This window comes from Mastigoproctus giganteus, chromosome 5 (genome assembly GCF_048544385.1).
Source record: "Mastigoproctus giganteus isolate SK-2022 chromosome 5, ASM4854438v1, whole genome shotgun sequence".
In the NCBI taxonomy this organism is placed as follows: Eukaryota; Metazoa; Arthropoda; class Arachnida; order Uropygi; family Thelyphonidae; genus Mastigoproctus; species Mastigoproctus giganteus.
Genome location: NC_143579.1, coordinates 96,177,539 through 96,199,970, shown reverse-complemented (window position 1 = coordinate 96,199,970; position 22,432 = coordinate 96,177,539). Strand labels below are relative to the sequence as shown.

General features: G+C 37.0%; 1 protein-coding gene across 3 annotated transcripts in view; it reads left to right on the top strand.

The window, feature by feature from the left end:
- The window catches only part of Gale (UDP-galactose 4'-epimerase), a 292,156-nt gene that overhangs the window by 163,151 nt on the left and 106,573 nt on the right, over positions 1–22,432 (top strand). For all 3 annotated transcript variants that reach the window (XM_090373357.1, XM_090373355.1, XM_090373356.1), the window contains one exon: positions 13,238–13,417. In XM_090373357.1, coding sequence (XP_090229483.1) covers positions 13,238–13,417 — 180 coding nt within the window. The remainder of the gene's footprint in view (positions 1–13,237; positions 13,418–22,432) is intronic.

The following is a 22,432-nucleotide window of genomic DNA, read 5'->3' as shown; positions in this document are numbered from 1 at the left end:
AGTAGTAGTAGTGGTGGTAGTGGCATGTGATGCAAGAAAGCAAATGTATGAGCTTATGCAGCATCAGCCAAAAAAAAAAAAATCACACCATTCCCTCCAAATGCCTGTCCAGTTCCTCCTTAAATTTATTCAACCTATCAACTTCCACAACGACAGATGGAAGTTTGTTCCAGCAATTAACCACCTGCTGGCTAAAGGCAAATTTCCGCACATCTAATCTACATCTGTCTTTTCTTAATTTGAATTTATGCCCCCTTAGGTTCGTAATCTGAACAAGTGGAAGGATCCCATCAGAATTCAGCGTGCTGAACCCATTCAAGGCCTTATACACCTCAATCAGATCACCGCGCAGGTGCCTAGTCTCCAGCCACTGCAATTTGCAGAACTTAAGCCTCTCTTCATAAGAGGATCCCTTCATTCCCCTCACCAATCTTGTTGCCCTTCTCTGTACACGCTCAAGTAAATCTACATCCTTCCTAAAATGAGGCCTCCAGACCTGTATGCAGTACTCAAGGCGTGGCCTGACCATTGCCTTATACAGAGGGTTAATCACCTCCTTTTCCCTGCTAGCAAAATTCCTATATATCATTGACAAAACCCCATGATCTGCCCTGGCAGCCTGTCTGCAATGCTCAGAAAACTTCATATCTGCCTGCACAATTACTCCCAGGTCTTTTTCATTTTCTACCACCTTAAGTGTAGTACCACACAGTTGGTACGTTTCTCTGGGGTTACTTCTACCCATATGCAGTACTTTGCATTTGTCAAGCTTCAGTTGCCACTTCTTAGCCCATCTGCCCAAATTATCTAGATCCTGTTGCAGTAGCACACTGCCATTACTGTCATTAACAACCCTGCCAACCTTTGTATCATCTGCAAACTTCGACACTAAGCCTGATATACCTTCATCAATATCATTGATAAATATACAAAACAACAGTGGACCCAACACCGAACCCTGTGGGACTCCACTAATAACATTAGTCCAAGAAGAGCAGCACCCATTGATTACCACCCTCTGTCTTCTCCCACTTAACCATCCTTTTATCCATTGTAGCAACTTACCCTTGATACCATTCTGCTCCAATTTGTACAATAGTCTTCCATGCGCAACAGTGTCAAAAGCTTTCCTGAAATCCAAATATATGATATCAAAATTATTTTTTGCATCCAGTTCCTTTGTAACCACATCGTAATATCCTATCAAATTTGTCAGACAAGACTTTCCCTTAACAAACCCATGCTGTGTCTGAATTATTGCTGCAGTCTTGTCTAGATGATCCTGCAATGCATCTTTAACCAGCGACTCCATTATTTTACCTGGAACAGAAGTTAAACTAACTGGTCTGTAATTACACGTGTCACCCTTCGATCCCCCTTTGTGAATTGCGGATACATTTGCACATCTCCAGTCCGTGGGAACCTCCCCTGAGTCCAAGGATGCTCTCATAATTATGGCTAAGGGTTTGCTTAGTTGCTTTGCCGCCTCCTTTAATATAACTGGATAGATCCCATCCACCCCAGGTGCTTTTCTTACGTTTAACTTCAACAGTTTCTCTTCCACTTTGCTCTCGATTATTTCAAAATCATTAAGTATCCTGCTACAATTTGATAACCTTCTGCCATTTTCAAACCTTAATAATTCCTCACGTGTGAATGTAGATGCAAAATACTCGTTCAGTTTGTTTGCTATCTGAGCAGGATCATCAACAGTCGAACCATTGATGTCAAGTGGACCAATCAGATTCATCCCCTTCCTTTTAGAGTTTATATAAGTAAAGAAATCCTTGCTGTTTTTCATAGCATCTTTTGCCAAGGATTTCTCGTAATCTGCCGCCTTCGCCTGCCTAACCTCCTTTGTAACTTGGTTACAGATCAACTTGTAGCTATCATAGGCTTCTGTGTCACTTGTTAATTTGTATGCATCCCATGCATTTTCTTCTCTGTTACGAGTCTCATTAGTTCATTTGACAACCATTTAGGCCTAAACCTTGAACAATATTTCTTAATAGGTATGAAACTTTTAGTAGCATCCACGATTAATTCCTTGAATGCTTCCCACTTAGAATTTACTGTTGGTAACATCATCAGTTGATTCCACTGTACAGAATTTCAAAACTGTCGGTGACCACTGTACTCGCCTTTACGGAAGCAAAAACCCTTTCCTTTACCCCTGATGGTAATTAAATCTTTAAGTAAATCCCACGTCAGTACACTGTGATCACTGCCACCTAGTGGTTCTTTTATCTGCAAATTCCTAATACATGAATGATCACTGCTGATAACCAGATCAAGAGTATTACTTTCTCTGGTTGCCTCTCGAACATGCTGCTGCAGAAAACAATCCTCCAATAAATCCACAAATGTCTGACTAGTGTGTGAGTGCCCAACCCACAAGTTCCAGTCAATATCTGGGAAGTTGAAATCCCCGATTATAAGACATTCCGATTTACTAGCCCAGGTGATTGTCCCTCTGTATGGCAATGGTCTCACCACGCCTTGAGTACTGCGTACAGGTATGGAGGCCTCATTTTAGGAAGTATGTAGATTTACTTGAGCGTGTACAGAGTAGGGCAACAAGATTGGTGAGGGGAAATGAAGGGATCCTCTTACCAAGAGAGGCTTAAGTTCTGCAAATTGCAGTGGCTGGAGACTAGGCACCTGCACGGTGATCTGATTGAGGTGTATAAGGCCTTGAATGGGTTAAGCACGTTGAATTCTGATGGGATCCTTCCACTTGTTCAAATTACGAACCTAAGGGGGCATAAATTCAAATTAAGAAAGGACAGATGTAGAATAGATGTGCAGAAATTTGCCTTTAGCCAGCGAATGGTTAATTGCTGGAACAAACTTCCATCTGTCATGGAAATTGATAGGTTGAATAAATTTAAGGAGGAACTGGACAGGCATTTGGAGGGAATGTTGTGATTTTTTTTTTTTTTTTGGTTGATGCTGCATAAGCTCATACACTTGCTTTCTTGCATCACATGCCACTACTACTACTACTACTACTACTACCACCATTTGCAGGCCTACAATTACAGTAAACCCCCACTATTCGCGGGGGTTACGTTCCTGAGAAATGCCGCGAATACCGAAAACGCGAATACTGAGTTATGGCTCTCATAGTAATAAAGGGGTTCCATTCCAAAGTATGAAATATATAAGAAAAACTAGTCTAAAATTTTGTCTATGTATGTATTATATGTACCTTCATAATATGACTATGTACATAGACGGTACATAGTGAAATGCAAGCATAAGGCATCAAAATGGAAATAAGAAACAATTTAATATTAAATGTAATATTTATTACAAATTTCAAAAAACAAATCTTTCAATCCAGTGCCTTTGCTTTAGCTAAAAAACTTATCCCGCCAGTGCTATCACCAGTTTCGCTAAAGTGTTGATAAAGGAGTTTTGCCTTTTCTCGAATGAAGAGTGAACTTAACGGAATTTTATTTTGAGTTCGGCTTCTATCCACAGATTTAATGCTTTTTCCATTTTTTCTAATTTAACATCACGAGTTACAGAGCAAGTTTTTGAAGCAATTAGCACGTTTTTACGGACACTACGGTGGATTTTTTCTTCCGATTTCCTGATTGATCGTACCGTTGACTAATTGATTTTATAATGTTTTGCCACTGACGAGACACTTTCACCATTACAAATTTTGTCTAATAACTGAATTTTACTCACTAATGTCATCACCTTCTTTGATTTTTTCACAATTCCCTTGTTATTCGTAGCCATATTTTTGTAGGGGTTAGAAAAGAACTTGTCCACAATAAAGTCACTTTTTTCCATTAACACACTCGAAAAAGTCTGTTTACACTAACACACTGCAAAATGGTAGATTTTTCACTTTTGTAAGCATATCAATTTATAAAATTAAAAGCAAACGATGAAACATTCCATGACAAGCACATAACACATACTGAACAAGGATTAGAGAGAAACATCCACGCTCGCGATTTTGTCACCCCTCTCCTCCCACCCATTGAGCGCTGTTTTGACCGTGAAAGATGATTTTAGCCACGCCCATGTTTTTTTATGGCGGAAAATGTTCACGGCGATTTAAAATTCACATTTTTTTAGGTTTCATTTTATATTAAATCAGCGACCGCGAATACGCAAAACCGCAAATTCAGATACCGCGAATAGCGGGGGTTTACTGTATATTGTCATCAAAGCATGGTTTTGTGAAGCAGCCTCCTTGTATAACCAATAGGTTACTATGATGCTGTGACTGAGGAACTAGATGTAAAAAATAATTTTGATATCATATACTTAGATTTCAAGAAGGCTTTTGATACTTTTGCACATTAAAGACTGCTGTACAAACTCTAAGGACAGAGAGTAGTTATCAGTGGGCACTGTTCTCCATGGACTAATGTTATTAGTGGAGTTCCCCAGGGTTCAGTGTTGGGGCCATTGTTGTTTTCAGTGTTTATCAATGATATTGATGATGGTATATCAGGCTTAATGTTGAAGTTTGCAGATGATACAAAAATTGGCAAGGTTGTTAATAACAGTAATGGCAGTGTGCTACTGTAACAGGATCTAGAAAAGTTGGGCAGATGGGCTGAGAAGTGGCAACTGAAGTTTAACATTGACAAATGCAAAGTACTGCATATATTGGTAAAAGTAACCCCAGAGTAACTTATCAACTATGTGGTACTGCATTCAGCATAGTAGAGAATGAAAAAGACCTGGGGATGATTGTGCAGTTGGACATGAAATTCTCTGACAGTGTAGACATGCTGACACGACAGCCCTCATGGGATTTTGTCAATGATATATAGAAACTTTGCTAGCAGAGATTAATGGTTGCAGGATGGATGTGTAGATATTTGCTTTTAGCCAGCAGGTTGATTGTTGGAACAGGCTTTCAACTATTGTTGTGGAAATGGATGGGTTGAATAAATTCAAGGGAAAACTAGACATATTCTTGGAGGGTATGGATGGATGAACTGGTTTTTTTTTTTTTTTTTGATGATGTGCTATACACTCTTGCCGTTTTGTATCACTTTGCTTGTTATACTGTTTCCAAGGGAGAACTAGACAAATTCTTGGAGGGGAGGGCATTGACTGGTTTTTTTTTTTTTGTTGATGTACTATACACACTTGCCTTTTTGCATCACTTTGCCATTACTGCTGCTTGTTATACTGTTTTCGAATCTGTGTGCTTCGTAATCATAAGTTTTCCCCCACTTCTGTTTATGTGTGTACACATTATATTTGCTAAATTCAAATCTCCTTACAAATTATATTGGTATAATATGTACTTTATATTTTGACACTTTGAATTACTTTGACGTTAGGGATGCAGAATTTGAATATGGTAATATATTCAAATCCTGCATTCCCAGTAACAGAGTGACACTGTTTCTGTTATACCTATGATGTTGGCATTTAACAGCCTGAACACTACTTGAGCACTCCTTTTCTCATCAAACTTTTAGGTAACCAAGTAAATGTGTGTAATTTTCATATTTTATTAACATAGCTCATGTAATGTAAACCCCCAGTTGGCCTTGGAATCTCCCCAATTACTGCCATTGCATTCCTGGATAGAAGCAATACGAGAATCAGTTCTACTTCTGCTTGCGATTGTCTTTAATATAATTGGGTCTTGTGACTTTTAAATAGCTTGTATAATTCAAAATCACTGCCAAAACCTTTAGCAATATCATTATAATGAAAATTTGATAGTGTATTACATATAGTATTGTTATAAAATATATAGCATCTTTAAATTTTACATTTCTGTTCACTATCTCAAGAAATGCAGAATCATGGAGAATTCACATAACTATAAATTGTAACCCATTTTTTCTACAACACAGGGAGGGGGTAAAAAAGACGTGCGAGAGAGAGAGAGAGAGAGAGAGAGATAATAAATGAGAAAAAATATTTTTGCCTTGGAAGATGTAAAAAAAGGTAACAATTCTTTTTAACAAATTCACATTAAGTTCTTGCAGTTGTTTTTCTACCGCATAATTTTCAGTAGTGAAAATTACTTCACAGTTATGTTCCTAATTCTAGGAACATTAGAATTGGAATCAGTGGTGATCCGATGTTCCTAATTCTAGGAGCATCGGGTCACTACTGATTACGATTTTTCAAGTATGTTCAGTGGAGGGAGTTTCACTAGAGAATGTGTGAGTCGTTATGGAGGCCATACTGTTTCAAAGTTCTGAGTAGTATATAGATAGTTCCCGACTTTACGAGTTAATTCATTCCTAGCATGCACTCATAAAGCAAAAACTCGTAAAGCAGGAATTTATTTCATATAGACATAATATTAAAATCAGCGGTTACGTTGTGAAATTAGTTAGCTAATTAGTTTATGTTTAAACAATGATTGATTTATCCAAAGAAATTAAAACATAGCCTGTAAAATCAAACAAATTATAATTTAAAGAAATTATTTATGACTTACAAATGTTAAAGAATGTTTATTCTTCATCATCATCGACTAAATGCGCACTCATTTTTGGGTCAGCACTGGGTTGTTGGTTTGTTGCACATGGAGTCATCTTCTTCAGAAATGCTTCAAGAGGCATTTGTTTCCAAGATAATCTTCTCTTTTCTTTATAAATTTCATGATAGCATGCATAAGCATTTTTTTATGGCATGCACAAATTGCAAATAACTAACACGATATGCGCAAGTGAGATTGCAACTAGCAAGATTCGCGCGGAGTAACAAGTTTTACGAAGCTTAAAAAAAAAAAAGGAATGAAGAGAAGATTCTGAAAATTTATTTGTTTTTTATATGATTGAAGATGAAATACATTTCACCATAATAACATAAAAACCCACACAATTCCAGCTATCGGTATTTTTGCAAATGCAATAAAATCGTGTTTACTAAACATTTATAATTGATTGTACTAACAGAAAAGCCCAATAAACCAGAAAGTGCAAATTGTTTTATGGTCATGACCTCCAGAAATGTGGACAGAATTGCGAATGGTCCTGCTCATGGAAGAGTAGCTATCCTTGTGGGCAACCAGACCACATTCCAGCCTGTGCTACTTACAACCAGCATAGAGGCTGTTGCAATTCGCCTTACAGTGGGTTTTTTGTTAACTATCTGCTCTATATATTTGCCACCTAGGACTGACATCTCCCAGGAAGACCTTGATGATCTTGTAATGCAGCTGTCTCCCCCCTTTCTTACTTCTCGGGGATGTTAATGGACATAACACCTTGTGGGATAGTGCTAGCAACAATGGAAGGGGATGAGTCATAGAGCATATGCTAAATGCTCTATGACTAAATGTTAAATGACAACCTCTCCTTTCTAAATGTGGGAACAAACACTTTCTTCCACATGCATACCTGTATGTTTTCTGCTATTGATCTTTCTATCTGCTCCCCTTCTCTACTCCCTTCACTTACTTGGGAAGTGGAGAAGAACCCACATGGAAGTGATCACTTCCCAGTGATAACCTGCTTACATAGTAGGAGACAATGTCTTCCTTACAGGTTACCACAGTGGAAGACTGATCAGGCTGACTGGAATGACTTCCGACATCAGGCAAATTTTGACCTTAATGCGGTCAGTCAGGAGACTGTTAATGATGCAGTCACATATATCACAGAAAGTATTGTCCAAGCAGCTGCCAATGCCATTCTGAAAACGTCTATCCTATTTCCACCTTTTCCCAAACCATGGTGGAATTCACAATGTACAGCAGCAAAAAAAGGCTCAAAACAGAGCCTGGGGGATATTCTGCCAATATCCTACCATGGCAATCTAATAGTGTTTAAATGGGCCGAGCCAAAGCACGTTGCATTTGCCATCAGAGCCAGAAGGAATCATGGATCCATTTTATCTCAAACCACCTTAGGTGGTTTGGGATAAAATCTGGAAAATGCAGGAAAATATACATCTCACCCTTCATCAACCCTAGAATATAATGGATGCACTATTGCAGAGCCAACTGCATTAGCCAATACTCTTGGGGTAACATTTTCGAACATCTCTGCAACATTTTCCTGTTCCCCAGAGTTTCTGGTCTTGAAATCTAATATCAAAAAACAGGCACTTAATTTCACATCAAAGGCTATTTATCCCTGTAAGGAGCCGTTTACTGTACAGGAATTGAAAAGAGCTCTTATCAAGGCAAGTTTCTAAGGCAAGTGCTCTTGGACCAGATGGCATCCATTATGAAATGATTAAGCTTCTTTCACCAAAATTTTTGGATCACCTGCTCCTTCTATATAACAGAATCTTTATTGAAGAGCAGTTTCCAGATGCCTGGTGCAAGACAATTGTTCTTGCATTTGCCAAGCCAGGAAAGAATCCTAAATTCCCTACAAATTACTGTCCTATTGCTCTCTGATTAGCTCTGTCTGTGCAAAATCATGGAGAGAATGGTTAATTTTCATTTAATATGGTATCTAGAATCAAATGACCTACAGATTAATAAATAAATAAATTTTCTGTTTATACTCCAGGACAACCAAACGGTCAGAAGAGTTTACAAGATATGCAGAATACAAGAAACAGCACCGTATTCGGCAGTCACGGGCTTGAACCCCGGTCATTCAAGGCACGTGTACTTATGCACCCGCGCGCCTGACCACTAGGCTACGGCGGCCACTATGATCCAACTCTTGATCACTTAATTAGACTGGAAACATCCATTAGGGATGCTTTCCTTAAAAATGAACGTTTGGTGTCGGTATTCTTTGACATGGAGAAAGTGTATGATGCAACTTGAAGATTCGGCATCTTAAAAGATTTGCATTGACTCGGCCTTAGAGGGCATCTTCCTATTTTTTTAAAAACTTTTTAGCCAACCGGCCTTTCTGAGTTCGTTTGGGATCCTCACTCTCTCTCTCTCTCGCTCCTTTTACAGAAAGGAGGGAGTACCACAAGGATCAGTATTAATTGTTACGCTTTTCGCCATCAAAGTAAATTCGATCACAGAACAACTTCCTCCACCTGTAAACAGCGCCCTCTATGTTGATGACTTTAGAATATTTTCTCAGTCATGCAGAAGGTTATTGAAAGACAACTGCAACAAGCCATTGTTCTTCTTAATTCTTGGGCACTTGCTGTTGGATTCAGGTCTTCGCCGCAGAAGACAATTTGTATACACTTTTGTCAGAAGCATAATCTTCATCCTGAACCTGAATTAAGGCTCGGACAAAATGCTATTCCAATAGTGTCAGACACAAAATTCTTGGGACTCGTGTTTGATAAGAAGTTGACCTTTCTAGAACGTATTCATCAACTCTGTACAAAGTACACGAGAGAACTAAATATTCTTTGTTCTCTGTCCTCTATGCTTTGGGGAGCAGACCGGTACACATTACTATGTATCTATCGTGCATTTGTATGATCCAAAATAGATTATGGATCCCAGGTGTACTCTTCAGCTAGAGACAGTGTCCTGCGATGGCTGGACCCTGTCTGTCATCAGGCAATCTGCATCACTACTGGAGCATTTAGAACATCTCCTGTCCAGAGCTTAAGTCGAACCAAATGAACCACTACTCTCCCTTCGATGTAAGCAGTTGTCTTTAAAGTATGATTTTAAACTGAAATCCCTGCCAGACCATCCTACGTGGGCATCTGTTTTTTAGCTATGTTGGGAAAATTTGTACAATGCCCATCAGACTGCCAACTGACCTTTTGGTATTCGTGTCCAAGAGCTACTCAGAGAGTTTAACATCACAGTAGACAAGGTTGCACAAACACCAAAGCAAACCCTTCCATCCTGGCATGCTAATTTTCCATCATGCGACTTTTCCCTTAAAAACTGGGTAAAGTCTGAGACTCCATCATCTGTCTACCTGCAGCTCTATTTAGCACACCAAGCTGAACCCTCCGACTTCCTGCCAGTTTACACAGACGGCTCGAAGTCAGAATCATGTGTAGGATATGCAGCTGTCTTTCCAGACACTTATATCTCAGCAGATTCTTTCTGAGTCTAGCCTATACACTGCAGAGCTCTGTGCTGTAGAGTTAGCTTTGGATCACATTAGAACTAGTCAATACCAAAGGTCAATAATATATTCCGATTCTTTGAGTATATTGCAGGCTTTATTATAATCTTTGAGACACAGCTCTCATCCAGTTCTCTGTTGGGTTCAGCAGAAGATACATTCTCTTTATGAACGCAAGTTTGATATTTGCTTCTGCTGGATTCCTAGCCACATTGGGATTAGGGGAAATGAATTGGCTGACATGGTAGCCAAATCAGCAGCTTCCACTGATAATCTTTGCCTGTCAGTCCCCTACAGGCAAATAATACACAACAAGATATACTCCCAATGGCAACAACTAGGCATAGGGAGAGAACAAATAAGTTACCCCAGATAAAGCCTGTAATAGAAACATGGCAGTCCAGTCTGTGCAAGAATCATAGCGAGGAAGTTGTTCTTGCTCGACTTTGCATAGGGACACAGTCATCTAACACAGTGGTTCTCAACCTTTTTTTGCTCATGGCCCGCTTCTGAGTTTCATTCATCTCTCTGACCCCACCCCCCATATTGTTAAATTATAATAATGTAATATTTATAATAAACGTGTACTTTATCAACCGCACTTTTTATTTATAACATATATTAGTTGTTTATAATATAAGGAATATTAATAATAAAAAAGGGGTTTATTAACTACAATCTTCATTTATAATAGAATTTTTACTCATATAATATTGTTTATTCACAATATACAATTATACTCCTAACAAAAAATATTACAATAATATTATTGTCCCTGAGCTTGGTGAGATCCTTGCAGATCTCACTAATTTTTCTTTTTTTTTATATTAGTAATAATTTTATTTTAGAAGTGAACTTTTCGTGGCCTACTTAACAGTTTCCATGCCCCCCAATTTTACAACTTTTACCTGTGGCCTCTCAGAAATATGGCAATCCCTGGGGGCCATATGGCCCCCATTGAGAATCACTGATCTAACACATTCTTTCCTGCTGAGAGCAGATGACCCTCCTATGTGTGAGTCTTCCGACACCATTTTATCTATAAAGCATATTTTAATTGATTGCATTAATTTTACCCGTATTTGCAATATATATTTTACCGCTTTTACTCATCTAACTGGGCCTTATACACTCAGTCAGATTTTATCAGACAATGACCATGTGTCAGCAGTTTTAAAGTTTTTACAAGCCATTAATATATATACATGTATTTAAATTAGATAATTTATTTTTAAACTTATAATGCTTCTATATATATATATATATATATATATATATATACTACCATTAAATATTGACAAAAGTTACATTATAATAAAATAAATAATTGAGCATTCATTAGAGGCAGCGACTTGCAATTCCTCCATATGAAGCAGAAATATATTTTAAATAAAATAAAATAAAACATAAGCCAGTAGTATGGCAAAAACTGTAGAGCGAAAATTAACATAAAAATAACCAAATAAACAAACAAACGAAAAAGAAGAATAAAAGTTAGACATAAATAATAGCCCAGAAACCCCTATATAATTTCGAACTTTAAATCCAATTAACATGACATATATAAAATTTAGAATAATGCCAATTACATGTTAATTTAGCGGTACCCCCCCCCCCACCGAGAGGTACCAGTTCCAAAAGACGTGAAATATCACCAAAAAAGGGGGTTAAAGGAACTATTGAAAGATAACAAAATCAGAATAAATTAAAATAAAATAGACTGACCATCATGCCCCATATCGACAGAGGACCAAGAGGCCAATAATGGTCATGGAATCACTGCATTTCAATCGCTATACAAATCGTCGCAGTGGTGAAAAGATCGAAGTACCAAATCACCCTTCCTCCCTCGATCGATCCTCCAATGCAGAGGATTTGCACGGCGGTGGGCCTTATGCAGCGAAAAATAAATTATAGAACAGACAGCACTCTAAAGCAGAGCCACACCACTGACATACTGAATCAGCTTATATAGAAGAAAGGAAAATAGATGGCGGCACAGGCGCTGCAAAATTAGCATTTCAGCCCATACTACCATTGAATTATATTAAATATTGACAAAAGTTAAATTATAATAAATTAAATAAATAAATAATTGAGCCCAGGGGTTTCTGGGCTATTATTTATGTCTAACTTTTATTCTTGTTTTTCGTTCGTTTTTTTATTTGGTTATTTTTATGTTAATTTTCGCTCTACAGTTTTTGCCATACTACTGGCTTATGTTTTATTTTATTTAATTTAAAAAATATATATATATATAATAATTTGAGGAGGTTACCTTTTTAAAGGTTATCAGAATCTATTCTTTTTATATTTTAACTTTTTTTTCCTGGCGCAGTATAACCACAGTCATTTTTGTGCCAGTAAAATCAAAATCAACCAACCAATCTCCAGAAATGTGCTTTAGAAAAATATCACAAAGGCGTTCAAAATTGATTCTTATAACAGAACATATGATAATAATGAAAGTGTAGTGTATAATAATAAAGTGTAGTTTATTTTAATAATTTGAATTGGTAACTAATACAATTTACATTATAAAAATGACCTTTTAGAATGATAAATAGCTTAGTTATATAGTGAAAATTTCAACTTCCAAGGTCTTGGAATGAATAACTAAAAAACAACGTGTTATTGGGTTCATGTTACAATATTTTCACCATACGATGGTGTCTCTGGAATGGATTAATATTGTAAAGTGGGGTGCACTGTATTGTATAGCTACCTGCGTGGTTTGAAATGTGATATTTATGAATGTTTAACATTCGTTTTTTGCAATTAATGTTCATATTTTCAATTTTGTTGATATTTGAAAACTTGTAAACCCCGGGAACTTGTAAAACGAAAACTCATAAAGCGGGAACTGCCTGTATATTACCATGTGTTATAGTCTTTCTTCGTCATATCATACTGCTTAACTTGTTTAGGTCACAAGCTGCTCTGTCACTTATCTGTTTATTTTGGTACTCCTCCAAGTATGTAACCATTGTTGTAGTTTAATTTTTTGTGTTTTAATTTGCAGAAGTATTAATGCTGCTGCAAATACACATTAAAGTGATGAAGTTGAATACTTCTGAAAATTCAATTCTGTTGTGAACAATTGAAATATATTTCTGTTTATAATCCAGTTATCTATTGTTAAATGTCTTCTTATCTATGTATTCAATAAAGTGTATGTTATTTATATTTGTATATTTTTTATTTTATTTTGTCAATTGAAGTTTAATTTTTTCAAATTTTTAACTTGTATTGTTGGTATATATTGATAGGTTGCAAAGAAGTTTGGTGTTCGCAAAATTGTCTTTTCCAGTTCAGCTACGGTATATGGAATTCCTGAATATTTGCCCATCGATGAAAATCATCCAGTAGGCATGACTTGTACCAATCCGTATGGGCGCACAAAGTATTTTATTGAAGAAATCCTAAAAGATGTTTATAAATCTGAAAAAGTAATGATTAGTTCTGTATGTTCTTATTTAAACTTGTGATAATTTATTGAGATGTTGAATTCATGTAGGTAGTTATAATTCTTTAAAATGAGAGAGACTTTGACAAATGAAAAGCAAAGTAATATATTTTAAATATAAACTTTAAAATTAATAATAAATAAATAAAATGGTGAAATATATATATATACTACAAAAATAAAAAAAAATATATTTAATTCATAGTGTGTAAATAATACAATATAGTAGATATAACTTATTGCTACTTATCACATAATAATACATCAATTTTTGTTTTTAATATTAATATGAAAATTCACATTAATGTGAAAATTCATCTTCGGTGCAATTAAAAGTATGTGGATTCGATTACCAATTCTGACACTGTTTCTTCAAGTCAAGCAAACTGCTTATCGAAATATTTCTAGAGAGAAAGACTTGAAATCACAAAAACATTTGGCCTCTTTCATTGTGGCTCCATATCTCCTTTTTGTATGTTTCTTTGATTTGAACATGTTTAGAAAATTTCTTTGTCAAAAAAAAGAAAGAAAAGTAACTACTAGTACCCAATTTCATCACATTTCATCTGGTGTGTGTGTGTGTGCGTGTGCGAGAGAGAGAGAAACAATGCTGTTACGCATTATGTTGCCTATTACAGGGTTCAAAAAGAACATAATGACTCAAAAATGTAGAAAATATAGTAGGTGGTATGAAACTAAATGTTTTTCTGCTTCTTTAACACTTCTATTTTTTTTTTAATCTAAGTGAATCCCCTCACAGCAATATTGACAATTAATGGCCATACAGTGCCATTTATGAATTTCCAAAGGTTTTTCTTTCATTTTAAACCAATACATTTTAGTTGGACTTTTAAAATAATTCATTGAACTCAATTTTTGGTCTAAACTTTTTTGTTCAAATAAGATAACAAAGCATTCATAATAAAGGTAATTGGTCGTGCCTTACCATGTGTTTTTGCTATTCGTTATGTGGTCCATTATCAACATATGTATACTGTGATGAGTATAATGAATAACTGTACAGACAAATAGAATAGGCCAGTAAATCAGAATGTATTACAATGAGAGATATTGACTGTTCAGATATTAATTGGAACTTGTGGATTGGCCACTCAATCAGTGACAAGTCTTTTGTGTTTTTCTTGGATGACTGTTTTTCTATACCACCATGTTAGAAAGGCAGTGCGTGAAAGCATACTCTTGATCTGATTATCAGCAGTGACTCATTATGCATTAAGAATCTGCAGCTAAAAGAGCCACTAGCTGACACTGATTACAGTGTATTGATGTGGGATTTATTTTAAAATGTAACTATTGTCAAGGGCAAAGGGAAGGGCTTTTGCTTTCATAAAGGTGACTACAGTAGTCATCTCAGATAGTTTTTAAATTCTTTTCAACAGGACTAACAGATGATGTTCCCAGCAGCAAATTCTAAATGGGTAGCATTTAGGAAAATAATTATAAAAGCTACTAAACTTTTTATACCAACTAAGAGATGCTGTTCAAGATTTAGGCCTAAATTCTGGCAAAGAAAAGAAATTCCTGGAATGCATATAAATTATCAGGTGATACAGAAGTCTACAGAAATATAAACTTAGGTTAGGGTTGTCTCTGACAAAGAATGCAAAGAAAAGTAGCAGACTTTTTTTTATTTATGTAAACACTAGAAGGGAGATAAACCATATTAGATAAACCAATAGTTAAACCACTGACATCAAGTCCACTTGATGTAAGTGGTTTAACTATTGATGATCCTGCTCAGGTTGCCGAAAAACTGAATAAATATTTTTCATCTATGTTCAGGAATTTTTTGCGATGGAGATACCAGAAGTGTATCAAATTCTAACTAGGAGCTAAATGATTTTATAACACTTGAGAGAAAAATTGTTGAAGGCATCTAGTGTTGATGGGACCTATCCAATTATATTAAGGAAGGCAGTAAAATATGTAAGCAGACTTTTAGCAATAATTATGAGGACTTTGTTGGATTCGATTCATGGAGTGTCCCTATTTTACCACACTTAAGGTAGTAAAGAATGAAAAAGATCTGGAGGTAATTGTGCAGTCAGAAAACTTCTCTGAGCTGTGCAGACGGACTGCTGGGACCACTCATTGGGTTTTCTCAATGATATACAGGAATTTTTCCAGCAGGGATAAGAGATCAGTCCACTGCTGGACAGAGGTCTGCTCCATTTCTCTCACAGTACCCATCCATTCCACTCCTGCAGATTTTTGAATTTCATCTCTCCATTGTACTCTAGGCCTTCCTCTTCCTCATTTCCATCCATTGGTCTCCATTCCATTAATTTTTTGGTCCATCTTTCATCTCTACAACTTGCAGTGTGCCCGGTCCATTTGCACTTTAAGCACTTAATATGTACTATATATCAGTTATCCCTGTTTTTTTTTATCTGACCAACCCCACTCGTTTGTCTTTCACTCCCTTAGGGTAATTCCCAGCAGGCCTTTTTCCATCCTTCTTTGTGTCTATCCGTTAGACATCACATTTCACTTCCATATGATATTACAGGCAAAATACACTGGCCAAATACTCTTTTTTTTTTGACGTGAATAACGTCTATACTTGGGGTACCCAAGGGCGCTCAGAGTGTCACAAAAAGTGAAATGCCTAACCGCTGTTATATCTCTGAAACTAATAGACAAAAGTGTAATAAATTTATACTTATTTTGTCGGGTATATAATGCCGTTGACGAATATGCAAGAAAAAATTAGAAATTTTGATATCTAATATCATTTTTTTTTTTGAAAAAACTAAAAAGTTCACATTTTGGTCATTTGCCATTGCACCTTGGTTACTTTCACTCTCAATAGCAGTGGCACAACAAGTACAACGCATACGCCCAAGAAAACTCAATTGTACGCAACAAGTGCAGTGATGCAACAAGTTGCGTACAATTGAGCAACAAAATTGTTGCATCACCACAACAACACAACCACACTACTCTACAAGGATATATAAATAGATTTCAAATCGGGTTTTTAGTTTTCGAGAGTTGAACAACTTGTTAAAGTAGCTACTTCGTTCAGTTACTTCACATTTGTTGAGCAGTGCGGGTTACTATCCACCTGTAACCTGTTTGAGCCTGTTTCAAGCAGAGTTATCGAGTGTCAGTGGGATGATGTCATTTGTTCTGAAGATCCCTTGCTCAGTTGCTTCGCATTTGTCGAGCATTGCAGTTGTGTTTCGTTTAGTTAATAATGTCATGTGAAATGAAAATTTGAAATGATCTGTGAATAACATCATGTGAAATGAAAAAATACAATTTAAGCTTAATAAAATCAGTTTTATTTTATTTGGTATTTTCATTTCACACAATGTTATTCACGGATCCACCTTCGGCTCCATGCAGCTAACGTCAATTTTTTTTTTTTTTTTTACTTGGAATTTTTTTCAACTTTAAATATATTTCTCATTTTTCTGTATACTATCCAGCCAAGTTGAATTCTAATTTCAGTTTCTTTCCTTTGTTCATGTTCCATGCTTATTAGTTGTCCTGATAGATATATGCTGAAGTTCTTTCTGTTTTTTGGTTTGTTACTTTAACAGTTTTTATAGGTCATTATTTTTGTTTTAGTCATGTTTATTTTTAGCCCTGTTTTACTAGAGGCTTTGTTAACTTTGTTTAGTCTCCTTTCAAAATCCAACATGTCTTCACCCTGCAGAGCAATTCCTCTACTTCATGTTGCTTCTGTTCTCATAATGAGGATGCGTGATTGGACTTTGGGGGGACAAGGAGGTGTTTATCCCAATGTATAACACAATGGTTAGGTCACATCTTGAGTAGTGTATAGAGTACTAGAAGCCTCATTTTAGCAAGGTTGTGGATCTGTTGGAATGGATGGAGAGAGCAGTGCCATTAGTAAGGGGAACAAAAGGGTACTCTTACCAAAAAAGGCAAATCTCCAAATTGCAGCAGCTGGAAACTAGGCACCTGCAAGATCTGATTGAGGTGTTTAAAGCTTTGAATGGATTGAGTAAGCTAAATGCTGATGGTATCATTTTTCCTCTTCTCATAATGGGGCATAAATTTAAATCAAGGAAGGATGGTTCCAGGATAGATTGTGAAAATTTACCTTCAGCCAGCAGCTAGTTGATGTGGGTAGGTTGAATAGATTCAAGGAAGAACTAAAGAACTAGACAGATTAGCAGAGGGGATGGACAGTTGATGTGCGAAGGGTTTTTTTTTTTTTTTTTTGTTTCCTTGCATCATTTGTCATGACTTATACTAATGCTAGTACTATCATTTGGTTGCTGAATATTTCACTTATAGACCATATGTCTCTACAAGTTGTTATCAAAGAAGGTAAAAGCCCAACCACTGAATGATTGATTATTTCACCAGTTCTGCCATAAAAATAAAACAAGTGTTAGCACCTTCTCTTGCATATAGAAACAAAGTTCTATATGCAAATTCTGTTTCTCTGCACAACTGTTCATTGTACTCATCAGATATGTTAGAAAGGCCAGTAGGAAAGAATCCTGGATAAAATTTGCATCCACATTAACAAGTTCCAACATTAACACCATCCCAAAATGTCTGGAATAAAATCAGCAAAATGAATGGCAGATACCAGATTAATCCACCTCCAATCCTAAACTGGAACAGACAAGTCACCACACAGCCTTCAGAAATAGCCAATGCACTGGGCAAAACCTTTGCCAAAACATTGGCAACCACCTCATATACTGCAAGTTTTCAAACATACAAAGCAAGGATAGAAAGACACAAACTGAATTTTTCCACAAGAAATGATGAACAGTACAACCTTCCATTATCTTTCCATGAATTGAAAACTGCTCTGTCCCAGACAAAGAAAAGTGCTGTAGGACCGACCAAATTCACTACATGATGTTAAAGGAACTTGACAACCAGTCCCAAATGGCATTACTTGATTTGTATAACAAAATCTTCCTAGAAAATCAATTTCCAGATAGTTGGCATCATGCAATAATTCTAGCTTTCCCAAAATTGGGAAAAGATCTCTCTCTCTAATCCATGCAACTACATCCAATTGCTTTAATATCCAAGTTGCCTAGGCAGAGGTATGGAAAAAATCATCAATGCTTGTTTAACTTGGTATTTGAACAGTAATAATCTTCTTGACCTGGCACAGCATGGTTTCAGGAAAAATCGCCCAACACTAGACCTACTTAAAAAATTAGAAAACAGTGTATGGAATGTCGTCATCCAAAAGGAACATCACATCACAATCTACTTTGACATAGAAAAAGCTTACAATACAGCATGGCATTATGGAATCCTTCAAAACCTGTACCTCCTTGGATTACGTGGACATCTTCCTAAATGCATCCAAAATTTCTTGCAACATAGGACATTTCAAGTTAGACTGCAGACTACCCTTCCTAAGGTTTTCACCCAAGAAGGAGTGCCTCAAGGGTCTGTGCTTAGCTTTTAAACAATAACAACGACAATACATTCTTCCTAAAATGAAGCTTCTAGACCTTTTCGCTATTAAAATAAATACCATAACGGAGCATATTCCAAGAACCGTTGATTCAGCTTTATATGTTGATGATTTCAGTATTTCCTATTACTCTCAGAATATGTGAAGTATAGAAAGGCAATTACAAGGAACAATAACAAAATAAGCAAATGGGCTCAAACAAATGGCTTCCAGATTTCCACACAAAAAACTGCGTGTATACACTTCTGTAGAAAACGAAACCTACACCCTGACCCTGAACTGAAACTTGACAGACATATGATCCCAGTGGTACCAAGTATAAGATTCTTAGGACTTCTCTTAGATAAGAGACTACCATTCCTTGAACACATTAAACAACTCAGACTTTCGTGCCTCAAGAAATTAAACATACTCTAAATTCTTTCCACAACAATGTGGAGAGCAGATCAATATACACTTCTCAAACTTTATCGAGCAATAATTTGTTCCAAACTAGATTACGGAGCAGCTGTTTACGACTCAGCGAAACCAAGTACACTGAGATGGTTAGACCCCATACACCACAGTACTATCTGCATGGCACTTGGAGTTTTCTGAACTTCACATATACAAAGCCTTTATGCAGAAGTGCATGAACCTCCACTACAGCTTTAAAATCCATCACCAGTCATCCAGATAGAGAGGTTCTGTTTTCATATAACTGGGAAAACATATACCTAGCCCATCCACAAATGAATCGACCTGCCAACATCCGTCTGAAAGATTTACTACTAAGCCAAGAGCTTAATTATGACACCGTAGCTACAACGATTGCACAGACCATTCCACCATGGTACATAGTTCAACCCATATATGATACGTATTTTCAAACCTGGGGGAAAACTACTCTATCAAGAATAAACTACCAGCAGTTACATGCAGCATAAGAACAATATCCACATCACACTTTCATATATACAGATGGGTCTAAAACAGAGACTTGTGTAGGAGCTGCTATTCATTTTGAGGATAGTACCCTCATCCAACATCTCTCAAAAGAATGCATTATTTTTACTGCCGAATTACAAGCCATTTTGATGGCCATAAACCAAATCAAACATAAACAGATAGCAAACAGCATAATTTTCACGGACTCGCTTAGCTCTGTTATTGCTTTGCAGAATGCAAATACCACAAGACACCCAATCCTACAATGTCCAATATTCATTATCAAAGCTATTACAAAGAAATTGCAGTATCAGATTCTGCTGGAACCCAGGCTACACAAGAATAACTGGAAACAAAAGACCAGACAAAGCAGCAAAAGAAGCTTCCACCTCTGATTATGCCTTTCGCACAATACCATATATAGATTACAAGTCGTTAATCCACCAAAGCATTACAAAACAATGGCTACATCAGACTAACAACAAACTTTGCCTAAGAAATTGCTCAAAACATCAAAGGCAGATATTGTTGATATATCAGAGACGTGGTGTCACACAGATATAAGGGATGCAGAACTGCAATTTGGGGAGTACAACGTCTACAGAAAGGATAGACAGGATAGGAAGCGGGGAGGGGTTATGCTATTAGTTAAGAAACACATAAAAACCAAGGAAGTGAAGCCAGTCGACATCGCTGGACAGTGCAGTGTTGAGTCAGTTTGGTGTGACATAAGCATTGGGAGATCAAAATTGAGAGTAGGAGTGTGCTATAGGCCTAATGACTCTGATGAGTATAATAAGGATCTGTACAGGGAAATAGAGTGGGCCAGTAAATCATGGAGTCTTATAATGGAAGATTTTAATTTCCCAGATATTGACTGGAATTTGGGGGCTGGTTACTCACACACTAGCAGGGCTTTTGTGGATTTATTGGATGATTGTTTTCTACATCAGCATGTTCGGGAGGCAACTAGAGGGAGTAATACTCTTGATTTGATTATCAGCAGTGATTCTTCATGCATTAAGAATCTGCAGATAAATGAACCACTAGGTGGCAGTGATCACAGTGTGCTGAAGTGGGATTTACTGAAAGAGGTAACTACCATTAGGGGTAAAGGGAAGGGTTATTGCTTCCGTAAAGGCGACTACGATGGACTGAGACAGTATTTAAATTCTATACAGTGGGACCAACTGATGATGTTGCCAACAGCAAATTCAAAATGGGAAGCATTCAAAGAACTTATCTTGGAAGCTACTAGGCTTTACATACCAACTAAGAAATATTGTTCAAGGTTTAGGCCAAAATGGATGTCAGATGAACTAATGAGGCATATGGCAGAGAAGAAAAATGCATGGGATACTTACAAATTAACACATGACACAGAAGCCTATGATAGATACAAGTTGATATGCAACCAAGTTACAAAGGAGGTTAGGCAGGCGAAGGCAGATTACGAGGAATCCTTGGCAAGGGATGCAAAGAAAAACAGCAAAGAGTTCTTTACTTATGTAAACTCTAGAAGGAAGGGGATGAATCAGATTGGTCCACTTGATATTGATGGGTCAACTGTTGATGATCCTGCTCAGGTAGCTAACAAACTAAATGAATATTTTGCATCGACATTCACACATGAGGAGTTATTCAGCAAGGGGAATGCCAGAGGTGTATTCAACTCTAGCAGTAAGCTACAGAATCTTGAAATAACTGGGAGTAAAGTGGAGGAGAAACTGTTGAAGATAAACACAAGAAAGGCACCCGGGGTGGATGGGATCTATCCAGTTATATTAAAGGAGGCAGCAAAGGAAGTAAGCAAACCCTTAGCCATAATTATGAGAGCTTCCTTGGACTCAGGGGAGGTACCCATAGACTGGAAATGTGCAAATGTGACCCCAATTCACAAAGGAGGATCAAAGGCTGACACAAGTAATTATAGACCTGTGAGCTTAACTTCTGTTCCAGGAAAATTAATGGAGGCACTGGTTAAAGAAGCACTGCAGGATCATTTAGACAAGACTTCAGTTATAGCTCAGACACAGCATGGTTTTGTTAAGGGGAAGTCTTGCCTGACCAACTTGATTGGATACTATGATGCAGTCACAAAAGAACTGGATGCAGGGAATAACTTTGATATTATATACTTGGATCTTAGAAAGGCTTTTGATACTGTTGCACATGGAAGACTGCTACACAAATTGGAGCAGTGTGACATTGGAGGCAAATTGCTGCTATGGATAAAGGGGCGGTTGTGGGGGAGAAGACAGAGAGTGGTAATCAATGGACACTGCTCATCGTGGACTAATGTTATTAGTGGAGTCCCTCAGGGCTCAGTGTTGGGTCCATTATTGTTTTCTGTATTTATAAATGATATTGATGATGGTATATCAAGCTTAATGTCCAAGTTTGCAGATGATACAAAGGTTGGCAGGGTTGTCAAGGACACTACTGACACTATGCTGCTGCAACAGGATCTGGAAAGGTTGAGCAGATGGGCTGAGAGGTGGCAAATGAAGTTTAACATTGACAAATGTAAAGTACTACACATGGGAAACAGCAACCCCAGAGCAACGTATCAACTCTGTGGTACTACACTGACAGTGGTAGAGAATGAAAGGGACTTGGGGG